The sequence below is a fragment of the Ammodytes marinus genome (assembly GCF_949987685.1).
Source record: "Ammodytes marinus genome assembly, chromosome: 9".
NCBI lineage: Eukaryota > Metazoa > Chordata > Actinopteri > Uranoscopiformes > Ammodytidae > Ammodytes > Ammodytes marinus.
The window spans coordinates 13,614,717-13,628,324 of NC_137213.1; the positions used below are offsets into that span (position 1 = coordinate 13,614,717).

The 13,608-nt window shown below is 41.3% G+C and overlaps 1 protein-coding gene across 1 annotated transcript in view; it reads right to left on the reverse strand.

Moving 5' to 3' along the window:
• Positions 1-11,891, reverse strand: part of greb1l (GREB1 like retinoic acid receptor coactivator) — a gene marked incomplete at both ends in the record, with an annotated part of 35,303 nt that extends 23,412 nt beyond the window's left edge. The window contains 12 exons of the mRNA XM_080034030.1: positions 3,601-3,729; positions 3,842-4,141; positions 4,768-4,953; positions 5,478-5,603; positions 6,298-6,423; positions 6,535-6,672; positions 7,983-8,096; positions 10,008-10,172; positions 10,281-10,457; positions 10,658-10,834; positions 11,178-11,357; positions 11,735-11,891. Of these exons, the coding sequence (XP_079890156.1) occupies positions 3,601-3,729; positions 3,842-4,141; positions 4,768-4,953; positions 5,478-5,603; positions 6,298-6,423; positions 6,535-6,672; positions 7,983-8,096; positions 10,008-10,172; positions 10,281-10,457; positions 10,658-10,834; positions 11,178-11,357; positions 11,735-11,891 (1,975 nt within the window). The remainder of the gene's footprint in view (positions 1-3,600; positions 3,730-3,841; positions 4,142-4,767; positions 4,954-5,477; positions 5,604-6,297; positions 6,424-6,534; positions 6,673-7,982; positions 8,097-10,007; positions 10,173-10,280; positions 10,458-10,657; positions 10,835-11,177; positions 11,358-11,734) is intronic.
• Positions 11,892-13,608: the final 1,717 nt, after the last annotated feature.

The window sequence follows — 13,608 nt, forward strand, 5'->3', positions numbered from 1 at the left end:
CTGGATCTATCTTTCATTTGAATCTTATTAAAACCTTTTGAATTATAATATGTTGTATTTGATTTTGTTCAGAGTTACTTTCAAGTGTTTAGAAAATTTGCTTTGCTTAATTGACCAAACCCCATCATTCTTTTACTAGTCCGACATTAGTTCTGGAATGTGTGGCTAGCTTTCAGGATTCTTACTGTTACAATATGTGTTGTTATGGTAGTTTCAGAGTGGAACAAGTAAGTGGATCAGTTTACCCCACAGGTGGGGTAAAGTGAGCCACATGACAACTTTTTTTTAAACAATCATATTTTCACTGCCCTTTGTCTTGAACAAATTCTGCTAATGCCCATTTCTAGGAAACATCCTGAATTAATGGGAAATGTGTAAATTTGAGCGATAAATCATTTTAGCTGGCTTAGAGGGGAGCAAATGTAAAAAGTGGCTCAGATTACAACGTTCTCCCCTATATATATTTATATAGGGGAGAACGTTATATATATATATATAAAACTGCAGTCAGTACCAAATGTCTCCAACATAAATCAAATGACATAAGCATCTTGCACTTCAACAACTAAAACAACAATGATGACACTTTTAAAGGTCTCATATTATGCTAAATGCACTTTTTAAATGTGTTCTAACATATCCATGGGGCCACGGTGTGCCTAGAGACTGCCAAAATATCAAAAAAAATAACAATCTCTCCTTTTCTCACTCTCCCCCTTTCTGAAACCCCCACCCCTCCCCCCCAATTTACTCCAGTCAGAATTCTCGCCGGCTATGTCGTCACAGCCGGCACAGCCACATCCCCATATTTTCTATATATGTCCATGCTTCCGATGCTTCCCCCCCCACATTAGTAACCAGAAATTTCCACCGTGCAGTAGTCTATGATAAAAAAAAAAAAAAAAAAAAAAAGTCTATGATAACCCCACCCCCCCATTTCTTATTGGTCCACGGCCCGAGATCCCGTGGCCGAGATCCCATGAGATTCCACGAGATTTTCCCCTGGAAAATTTTCTGAGCGACAGCCATGTTGCTTTCCCCCTAAGCGACAAGAATGCCCATAGTAGCCTACAGCCTGAATGTTACATACACCAACACAGAATGCTTTTGCTCATACTCCACTAATTTATCTTATCCACAGCAGTCTATGCCTCGTTTTTAATAACACAACGGATAGGAAGCTACTTGTGGGTTTTTGCAAACAGTGAAACTGAAAGGAATGTTTTTATTGGTATTTTTGCCTGACTGGTGTATAGCTATTTAGCTTTGGGACAAGCATTCAGCTTTTGCTCATAAAAACATAATTCTATTACCCAAACCAGTCTGGAAATGCCTCGTTTTTAACAGGACAAAGGATTGTAACTTAATAGTGTGGAAGTGGAACTGATTTGTGCGGTACTTTTAGTTTATTTTATCGTCTGAGTCTTATTTTTAGCGTTAGCGCCCATGTAGCTTCTGATGTAGCACCAAGTTTTGCTCATAACACGCTGTTTATACTCCCCACAGCAGTTTGAAAATGACTCGTTTTTAATAGGACAAAGGATTGTAACTTAATAGTGTGGAAGTCAATTTTAAATATATTTTTTTCACTGATTTGTGTGGTACTTTTAGTTTATTTTATCGTCTGAGCAGGGCCGCTGCTACGCTTTTGGGTGCCCTAAGCAGAAATTGTCAGTGATGCCCCCTTCACCCCCCCCCCCCCCACCCCCCAAAAGAAAAAAAACACCCAGAAGCTCGCGTCCGCAGGGCGCGAGCGAATTTTTTTTGCCATTGCAAGATCTCTGCGACTGCTTTTTGGCACATTTGCCAGCATTTACTAACAGAAAGAACAGCTTAACTTGTGAAAAAACTGCCTTTGCAAAGGAATTGAGTGATAGGATCATAGACTGATTATGAGATAATGGGCCCCTGGGCTTACACTCTTAAAGGGCCCCCCACTTGTCCCTATCCAGTCAGGTACACTGAATTTTCTACACGGATACATACAATTAATGGCAAAAACATATTAAGGAAGTCAGTGTTTCCCACAGGATCTTGGGGTATTGTTGGAGGGACACTGTACCTTGTTGGGGGGTGGGTGGAATTTTTTTTACCTTTTTAAAGTAAAATGCATCAATCTGGTGCACTTTGTGAGGAAATTTTAGAGACTAGAGAGATATCAAATCCTGAGATGCAGAAGGAACATTATTTTTCAGATTTTTCTTAAACAGGTAGCACTCTTTACTCTGCAACTGTAAAAACAGTAGATTGGTCTGCAGACCCATGTTCTATGATGGAGAGGCCCATTTCAACAGATAAAGGGTGGATATGAACAATTTAGAATTCACACATATAAAGTTTATTTGTGTATGTGTGAGGGGGCCTTCAACCCCCTTAGACAGAGCTACTAATGCTGTTGTTTTTAACTTGCTTTTGTATTTCTCCCCTACTAGTTGAGGGGCCCATGATGATTTCTATCTTGTTACATTTTAATGAGTACTTGTATTTAGGCTATTCCTTTTTGGACCCTGTTATTGACATCAGTGACTGAGCTCTTTGATTATGCAACATGAAAAGTTACTATCAGTATCTCTGGCTAAGGGCCCCCCTGAGCCCTTGGGCCCCTGGGCCTGTGCCCGGTGTGCCTGTGCAGTAATCCACCCCTGGATAGGTTACACAATTAAGAAAAAACAACGATGGGCCTGTTCATAACTAATTTATATATTTTTTGTAATGTAATGATTATCATGAACTTTAAAAAAAAATAAACTATTTTGGGGGGCCCCCGGACCATCTCTTTTTCCTTTTTAATTAAAAAAAAAAAAAAAAAAAAAAAAATATATATAATTATAATTTTTTTTTTTTTTGGGGTGCCCCCCCCAGGAACTTGGTGCCCTACGCAGTCTGCGTACTCTGCGTATAGGGAGCGGCGGCCCTGCGTCTGAGTCTTATTTTTAGCGTTAGCGCCCATGTAGCTTCTGATTTAGCACCAAGTTTTGCTCATAACACGCCGTTTATACTCCCCACAGCAGTCTGAAAATTACTCGTTTTTAACATGACAAAGGATGGGAAGATATTCCTGTAGAAATCAAGCTACTGTTTGAAGCTACTGTTTTCACTGGTTTTAATCATGTCAGGTCATGTCAAACTGTTCTCTTAGCCCGGAGCCTCTGGGTAACAACACTGTGTTCGCAGTCACGACTCACGCAGTGTCTCTCTAGTATCGCGAGAGCACGGCAGAGACGGTGGGAGAGCTCCATGGCCATATAAAGAAAGCCCGGCAGAGAGGTGGGAGGGGCCAGCCAGATCGCAGAAATACAGCTCATCCAGGACAATCAGGGTATAGAGGCTTGCTACAATAAATGATCCGAACGGGTTTTTCAGCAAACATCTAAAAAAATAAGTATTAGGGACTACTTGGACCATATAAAATTGACAGCAAAGTGCATAATATGTTACCTTTAAAATAGGAAAATAAGTGGTTGGTTATCAATCATCTACCCACACTAAATGTTAAAAAAACCATCACAGCAACAGAGTTTTGTTTTTAATAAGAAGATAAAAACACAAAATATGTATAACTAATACACTGAGCACATGTTGTCTGGATGCAGCACTCACCTAGTGACGTGGTTTTAAAGTGAGACGCCAAGACGCTGACTTTCCCTGTGATGAGTTCGTAGCTGATTTCCTTCAGAAACTCGTTGGTTGTGAGCATGCCTTCAGCTAAGGCCCGTGCTTGGTACTTTCCTGTGTCCAACACATTAAATAAATCAAATTAGATCATTACTACTTTAACCTACATGTTGTGCACTGATCTTTAATCAAGCGACCGCCAAGTTAAATGATTTGGAGCACCCACCCAGAACGAGCACGCAGAACTCGTTGCCACTCATTTTGGAGGCACATATAATGACTACGTAGGTGGGCAGGCACTGCTGGTGGTGAGGACCCTCGCTGAGAGACCGGAGTGACTCGGAGATGCCTTCTCCCAGGGTGTTATGGGTAACCACCACTTGGACGCTGCCCCCGGAGACGCTGGCTTCCAGACGGGCCAACCAGGGCAGCTGGGACGGGGAGATGGCCGGACCCCCAGGACAGCACAGAATGGCCTTCAGAACTATCTGCTCAAGCTCTTCCCTCAGAGGAATCTGGTCCGAGCCTGTGAAGAAAGGGTTTTTAATATCAATACCCCCAAAACCCCTGATGAGTCATGTCCTAGAAAGGTGGTGGAGTCAGCAATTCTGGTCAATGCTTGTTGTCAACATCACTTTTTGTCAAAAACAGTGATTATCTCATCATGCTCCGCTACATGTCCGTCCTGCGTGTGCGGAAAGGAAATCTGGTGTTAATAATACACAGCCTTGGCTCTGTGAACTGGTATGTTGCTTGCTATGGTGGGCCACTTTTGTTTATATACCGGTTTCAAAAACAGATTTTTTTTCAGCGCACACACAAAGTATGGACAGGTAGCAGATCATGGGACTGAGGAGATATTCACTGATTTTGACAAAAAGTGATTTTGACAATAAGCATTCTCCAGACTGCACAATTTAATAGATCAGATGTAAAACAAAATAAAAAAAATAATAAAAAAAAGTTAGGTATTTGTTTTGCATACAAGGTTTCTGTTTAAATAAGATACCCTAACCTCCCGGTCATCCACCCCACTCCACTTTGTGTTTGATAACAGCAAACACACAAAGCAACGTGTCAGTAGAAATACCTCTGCCAGTCCAGTGAGGCTTTTTTTGTGTAGAATTAGTGAGTTTTATGTTTGTCGCTCACCTAAACGTGCAAGGTACTGTAGAGTGAGCAGAATCATGGTCTCCACGCAGAGAAGCTGGCTGTGGTTGAGGCCCAATGTCTCCAGGATTTTCTCTGTCAGCTGGCTGCTCTTATAGCAGCTGACCAGCAGGGGGCTCACCACTATATCCCCAACGTTCCCATAGAAATATGGTAAAGTGCCATGCCCTGAAAATGAGTAAAGTAAATCATGTTAGATGATAACGTAATGTCACGTGCTAATCCACATTGAGAAAAAAATGCACATTCTTTATATATTTAATCAATTCCTCCCATCTTTCTTCAAATATATGTATTTGGTTTCTTATTGTAGTAGTCTTTTCCATTTACTATTACAATCACAAGAACTTTCAATTTATGATTATTTAAGTTGTAGTTTCCCCCCCCAACCAATTTCTTGTTATTTGTTAAATTATTGCTATCCTTATCATTAGAAACATGTCTTTTTTTTCAATGTTGTCTGGCTTTTTCTACAGAAGTAGGCACATGGGGTTTTTGTTAATGAAGGTGCCAATAATTCTGCAGAATTTTCAAACATTCACAAACAGTTATAAAGAATGTAAGTTTGACACATTTAACAATAATGAAGAAGACGCTGCGTCACAAAGTGTTATGGAGAAGTATATTTCTCAACTCATATTTTCCTGAAAACAAATGGATGATTATGATAGTACTATATTTAAAGCCTGTACCGATGAGGATGACAGGACGGACTCCCGAGGAGCTGAGCAGGTTGTCGGGGACGATGACCGTCTCTCCGGCGCTGATAGGCTGCGGCTGAATGACTCCAGCTACTGGCGTCTGAGGTAAGGACACACCTAATACAGAAATAAAGAAATCACAAGTTCATACTGTATACTGGCAGAGCTCCCTTTTAGCTAAGGCATGGCATGTTTTTTAGTTTTTTTTAACAAATGCCAGAAACCGAGGCAGTAATATTTGTACTCAGATCGTAAACTCAGATTATTTATTTGAAATGATGGTAGTATACATGACGTGGCTGAAATCCTCCTCAATCTTGCAGTTATTTTTTAAATTTTTTTTAGCAACTAACTCTCAAGCTCTATCTCCATGGAGATGTTAGGGGATTCATCCCTGACAACCAGAAAACGTCAGCGATGTGGCACACTCATCCCCGAACAACAGGTAGGGAGGGAGGGAGTGGAGGTGCTTCTAAGGGCACAAACACACAGTTCTGAAAACACATGCTTTTAGACACACACACACACACACACACACACACACACACACACACACACACACACACACACACACACACACACACACACACACACACACACACACACACACACACACACACACACACACACACACACACACACACACACACACACACACACACACACACACACACACACACACACACACACACACACACACACACACACACACACACACACACACACACACACACACAGTGAAATGACACACTGTGTAGAATACATTATAGATACAGGATCTCCGTCCAGATTGGTGGATTCTGGAACTGACCTGGGGAACACACTATTGGCCGGATGGCTGGCACTGGGACAGCCGTTGGTGGGACGGGTACCAACGTGTTGGGATGCCAGCTCCGGTGACGCTTCTTTGGAGGTCCCGAGTTCATGGCAGAGGAAACTTGACATCCAAAACAATAACAGAGAACAATGTTAATTCAGCAAAATACAGGGGGAAAAAATACATTAAAATATACATTTTTTATTTTTCTCTTCAGGTTAAGGGACTTACCAGGACTGTCTCCTAAATCAGCAGCGCGATAGCCCTGAACTTGAGGCCCTAAAGAGACCCGCGACGGGCTCAGTAAGGGAGGACGCCCGTCGACACCCAGGGCGTTAGTAGGCACGATCACCCGCAGAGCTGTGGGTACTGGAGACATGGGTGCATCATTCACATTAAATCACACAATAAAGCTAATTAAGACTGGAGATCATAAAGATTTTATATTTTGCTATCCGTGCTCACAAAGGCCATAAGCTAAAAGTAGAGCATTAGCATGCTGACATTTCATAATTAGTACAACACTTTTGGTTATAGCTGAGGCTGATGGTAATGTCATTAGTTCTGCAGGTATTTTGTCACAAACCAAAGTTTTGAACTTTGAATTTTTAACCTGATGATGGCGCTAGAGGAGAACCTAATTAAGACCATCAACATAATTAAGAGTCCTCCTCTGGGCACCTTGAACGTCTCAATCAGAATTCATGACAAGTTGCGGACTGACTAATATACAAATCATTGCCATCCGTCTTACATGGCTTAAAAATGTTCACTCTCGGGGCGCCCTTAGCTCAGTTGGTAGGGCGTCCCCCCCCCGGGCCGGGCCCAGCAGCAGACCCGGGTTCGATTCCCGCCCACGGTCGTTCTCTGCATGTCACTCCCCTCTCTGCCCCATTTCACCTCTGTCTCTTCAATCTATCAATAAAGCTTGAAAAATGCAAAAAAAAAAAATCTAAAAAAAACAAAAAACATTCACTCTCTAATGAATACATAAATAAAACGCAAACATAAAAAAAAAATCACAACCATAACTATATCTGCAGAGGCTCAACAATACGTTATAATGAGGCAGTGGTACTTACAGCGGCTTATTGATTTCCTATACATGAATGTCTTTTACCATTGAGCGGATTTGGCCCTTTTTCCAATCTCATATTCACTGTGTTTGCAATACGCTAAAACATTGATTGGTATATGTAGCCTTTGCTTGTCAATATCACAACCTTGTTAAGAGGCTAATGGGCAGCAAAGCCTTAAAAAGTCATTACAGCATTCCTTCTTTTAGTATTGATTTCTGTGCACACGAGTACATGTTGCACGTGTGTGTGTCAGCAGGCCAAGGCAGATGTTAATCTTAGCTCCATGGCAAGTCACGGCTCCATCTACCTTATGATTAACTATAAAAATACATTTAGAAAAAAAAAATCTGTAGCTTAGCAACGCATTTGCCTATGTCAAAGCACGAATCTAACAGGAACGGAGTGTGACTAAGATTTCATTTTCATTTCATTTAACCTTTATCTATACTCAAAAGATCAGTTGAAAATGTATGTGGTGTATGTTATTGAGTGGGATTCTTGCATTCTTGAAAACCATAATGCAGAGGAGAAATGAATTGACAAGGTAATTAGCTGATAAAGCAACAATATAATACCAGCAGCACTGGAAAAGAGCCTCACCTATTGGTAGAGTCTTTCCCGGTGTGGATACCAGAGGTTTGAGGAAACTGCAGTCTCTGCCGAGGTCCTGACTCACGAAAAAGGATGCTTGTGTCGTTTTAGTTGGTGGAGAATCTGGAGGTAAAAACAAAAAGAGTGCAAAGAGTTAATCATTAAAATACACACAACATGCCACCAGCATGATGTGTTTCTTTGAAATGGTTTTCCTATGTTCCCTTGTTGAACAGCTGGCTACAAATCTTTGGGATGTCAAAAAAATCTAACGTCCACCACTCATCTTAGTATAAGACATATGCTCACATACTCTTTAGTGTTTGTTTCTTACGTCCATTTTTACAATACAAAATAAACCCTCTGTATCAATATTTTTCATAATTTCATTCATTTGGAGGGGAGGCAGGGAAGTGTGCTTTACGATCCTCACTTGGGGAACAGGATGTACCTAAAGGTCGCGGTCAGGAGATTTTTTGAGGTCAAGAGTTATGCCATCAGCGGGCCTGCCTGACGCATTAATGTGTGAGATCTCCGCTGACAGGCAGCTTCCAGGTTCAGAACAAATCAATATCATAAGCCCAGGGGCTTTGATTTTGATTTTTATACTTTTTTCAATAAACGAGGGAACAGGGGCAGCTTGTTCCAATGAGGTCAGAGAAAAACAACATCTCCTTACAGAGGACCAGATTATGTTGTGAATTTATATTACTTTTAGCCATTGGTTAACCTGAAGAAATGATTTAACATTGCACTGCTAAATATTTACTTGGCCTGAGCTCATAAGACAAAAAAAATTACAAAATTAAGGAGTGTAAAGAAAAAAAAAAAACATGTGCCGGATGTATACCATTTTTCTTTTAACCTTAACAATGACATAGGCTATGCCACTGAGGCAGTGCAAAACAACACAGCTATTAAACAAAAACTACGACTAAACATATTACTTTGATCATGAAAATCTAAGTATGCTTTCATACACCATGTCCTCCTCACAGCATCAAAATGAGATGCAAAACACCGCCAACGAAGCCTCCTCTTTGTCACAAACTGATTTCTGAACAGCTGAATGCACCGTGGTGCTTCAAGTATCAGACTAGTGCTCACCTAATACATTTCAGGGCTTAGTCAACACCTGTCTCTATGGCAACGACATAGACCTATCAAATACCAATAGAGGCTGTAAACTCAAAATATATATTTTTCTGATTGTCATCATCAACACAACTTTTGACTGTTTTTAGTTTGTAGTTTAATGCTTAAGTCAAATGTCAAGTGTTATCATCTTGCATAACATGATGTAGGCCTGACATGGGTAGCAAAATGATGCAGTACACATACATACGCATCTGTGCCAACATGTGCATTCTAACCTGAGAGGGAGAAGGGAGAGGAGTAGGGTTGAGTATCGGTTGGGTTTTTTCCGATACCGGTTACTACTCTGTACTTTTGAAACGGTTCCGGTGCTTGAACGGTACTTTAACCGCCTCAAATTGCACACACTTTGTCTTTAGGAAGTTTATTTTTAAACGTTTACATATCACCTGACCGCCGTGTCCCGCTGTGTGTTTTTTTGGGTTAGTCTCCACCGCCGTGCGTAAAGGCAGCACTAGAACAGCTGATGGGAGGACGCGTGCAGGCGGCCGCTGCCTCATCGTCAGCCTACACGTGCCTAATACATGGTTGACAATACTGCTAGATCGCGTGTCATTTGCAAAAAGAAATGCATTGCATTGCCGTTCAAAAATAGTCTGACATAAAGAGCGATCAGTCTGTTAAACTGCGAATGTGAGCTAGTGTTGAACACTTGTGTGCACTCCTCGAGACGGTCGGGCTCGTTCTCGTCACTCACAGCCCGGTGAGAAATGCTCCTCTCGGTGTACACAGAACAGCATCCGCGAGCGGACATGCTTCATCGATCATCGATCATGACATAAAGAGCGATCAGTTTGTCAAAATACAAACGTGACTACAGCAGGGGCGGCACCGAAATGAGGAACCAAAACTTTTGTTCTTATTCGGTCTGGTTAATACCGTTTACGTCGGCACCGGTGCCATACTGGTACCGGGTTTCGGTGCCCAACCCTAGAGAGGAGCTGTGTCCACTGGTGCCTGCGTTTTCTTTACTGCTGAGAGAGGAGGACGAGCTGGGTTTGGACATTGACGCGCTGTTGCTGGGGAACTGGCGGCTTTTAGAGTCTGAAATAGAATAGAATAGAACAGGACAGAATAAGTCTGTGCACTGAAAGCTTGAAGTGTAATAAGAACGCAGTATTTGAAAGCTGAGGGATTTAGTTTTTTTTTTACCTTTCCAGCAGATGAGGGGTCCTTTGCACAGAGCACCCTGAGAGTTCTTCCCCAGGTAGTATTTTAAGTGCTTCTGCTTCTTAGGCTGCGTGGATAACTTCAGGTTGATGTGGTTGGAGAACTCGGTGAAGTATCTGAAACCCTTTTCCCCACAGCCCACACAGTTCCCTGAAAAACCTGAAAGTAATGTCACAAACAAAATAGGGGGAATTATGTATATGTATTATATGACAAACATTATTTCACAAGTGCAGTCACTAAGGTAAGACCAGCACAGGCTATAACAAACAAAGGGGTATTTATTCTTCCAAGGAGCTTAAAATGACACGGATAGCTCTTCTATCAAATGTACTACTAGAGCATGGGAACAGACTGACCTAAAAGTGCATTTTTCCCATTCTCGTCAGGCAAGAAGCGGCGATCCACGGCACACACCAGGATGTTGTCTGTCACGCCGGGGGTCTTGGCGCCGACCAGCTCGAAGCCTGCCGGGACTTCCAGGGCCTCCGTTGCTATGGAGACCAAGCGGATGTCCTTGCCGGCCTGACAGAAGCCTGAGGAGGAAGGAGGGGTTTTTTTTTTCAGAGTCAGGAGAAGAAACAGAAGGTCTCTGAGGTAGATCCAGCCAACAGTTTATATATTAAAAATGAAGTCAGCCGACCCTGGAAAAAGCTTGTTGTTGTTATTATCACTTTTTGTCAAAATCCGTTAATATATTCTCACAATCTGCTACCTGACAACAATCATTCTCCAGAACTGCTGACTCCACCTTTAAGTCAATTATTATAAACAGACACCAAAAATCATATATTTTGTTTTTCTATCATCCTTGACAACAAGCTAATTATTTGTAATACATTCAAGTAAAATGGAGGCTGTTTTTTAAATGGTGGTTACCATCCTGTGTGCAGCAGCCGTCAGGTGCAGGGGTCTGTAGGTAGGGCAGTGGAGGGCTGTTGCTGTCTGAGTCATCCTCTTCCTCCATCTCCCCCAGATCGTTGGATCCTCTAGAGTGGCCGTTCGTGAGCTCGTGGCCCGGTGGCTCTCCAATATGGAGGTCGGCTTTCGGCTTCATATCTGGTGGACATTTTAAATCCGGTTGTTTGGATTATAATTTTTTGGCAAATTACAGTATGTGTGTATTACACGTCCACCAATTCTGCGTATTTTGTCGGTAGTTATAGGACTTTGTTATTTGAATGTCATTTTATTCAGAATAAGGGGCAAAATATGTAAATTTGCCAACTTCTGTAAAAAAAGAAGATATATACACACATATATATATATATATATATATATACATATTTCAAAGTTTGAGTAAACCTGAAACTAAACTTTTTTAAAGATTTTTTTTGTGTAAAGGCAATTATTTAATCTAATCCTTATAAGTAAAAAATAAAAATAAAAAGAGAAAAGAAAAACAGATCTTGTTTCCCTATGATGGTCCTCCTTACCTTCCATTTTACCAGGATACTGCTCTGGCTCTAGGTAGAGCTGTGTGAAGATGGGCTGTGGATTTCCACTGCTGGAGCGCAGTGACGCCTCAATAGAGTTATGGAGAGCCTCTTCAAATCGAGCAGACTTCAGCTGTCCAGCGTATGAATTCCCCATTGTCTGTGGGAGCAAGGAACAAATAGAAGGACGGTGAGCAAAGACGCAGCCATGTCATCGTACTGTTTATCTTAAATCATTGGTTAGATCTGTACATACAAACTGCAAAATCTACATCCAGCAAACTAGCAACAGGTCGGCCACAAAAATGCGTTCATGTTTTCAACACATCTGTATCACTAATTGACTTTTAATTTAAAATGACAACCAGTGATAGATGATTTTTTTGAAAGATATTAATAGGTTTTAAATCGCGTTCCAGTTATTTGACAGACTATAGACCAAACTTATATAACAGACTAAACTATACTATATCAGGAAGTAATTGTGAATAAATGTGAATAATAACACACACACACACACACACACACACACACACACACACACACACACACACACACACACACACACACACACACACACACACACACACACACACACACACACACACACACACACACACACACACACACACACACACACACACACACACACAGTTTCTCCATGTAGGCCAAGCATACTGGCCAAGGCCAATGTTTTTTTTCTCCCTATCTTTCTCCTTCTGTCTGGTGTGTCTGTCACTCTGTCTGCTCTGCCCCCTGTGCCCCCTCTACCCCATCTGCCGAGGTCGGCCGAGTGGGCCTGAGGTTGCTTGCTGAATGGTGACAGGTGGCAGCTGGACAGAGGCAATGAGAAAGTAGACATAGTGGGGAGCTTCAAGGAAGAAAGAGAGACAGACAGAGAGCACAGGAAAGCCCGGCTATGCTACATTAGGGTGTCCATTCATTACACAGTGGAGCTTCCTGCTCAAACTCCCGTTTTTTTCTCAGTTAGTCAAAACATTTCACTCCATCTGTTCCTAATACCAATCATGTTATCAAGGTTGTTCAAACTGTGTGGGCTGGAAAGTTGAGAAAAAAGAAAGAAAAAAAGGGAAGTTTTGGCTGCTTTCCTGATACACAAGTTTGGCCTGAAATACCTTCCATGTTTGTCCTTGGACAATGTTTGCCTGGTGCTGAAGCTTTCAACTGTTTCTTGTAAAAACGTCAAACTCTTTCAATCAGGTCTAACAAGTATCCTGCATGCAGCTGCTTACATGACAGCTTTATATCTTGCATCTTTAGCTTTGACAGAAGTCGGTTGTTTAACTGACCCTGAGCTCAGAGATTAGTGATGATTTAGCTAACCTCACACTGGACTTTCAGCGCTGTTTTATTTTTTTCATCCCAGCATTAGCCTTGGACTGTAGATGGGCATACACATTTACGTTTATTTGCGAGTGTTGTTTTAGAACACTCAAACTTTTAGAACAGTATTCATTTTGTAAGGGAAAAATGCGCACAAAAGCTGAATTGATTTTCCTATATGAAAACCTGATAACACAACACAAAACAAATTTGTAATTTAAGAATTCATACAGTAATAAATTGTATTATTTGTTTTTATTATTAATAACTAACAATTTTATTACATTTGTTTAGTTTATTTCGGTAATTTTCCAACTTATATATAATAGATTTTGTCAAGTCTTAGAAAAACAATACATAAACATTAAGTTAATTCTGATTAGTATTTTTGTTTATGAAATCTCACTAAAGTTGTGAAGAATCTCTGTCCCAAGCCCCCAAGGGGAGGTCTTCAAATGGATTGTATGATAAGACCAGCAGTCCCAAACCCAGGGATATTCAGATTTTTTTCAGTATTATGCTAAATACTG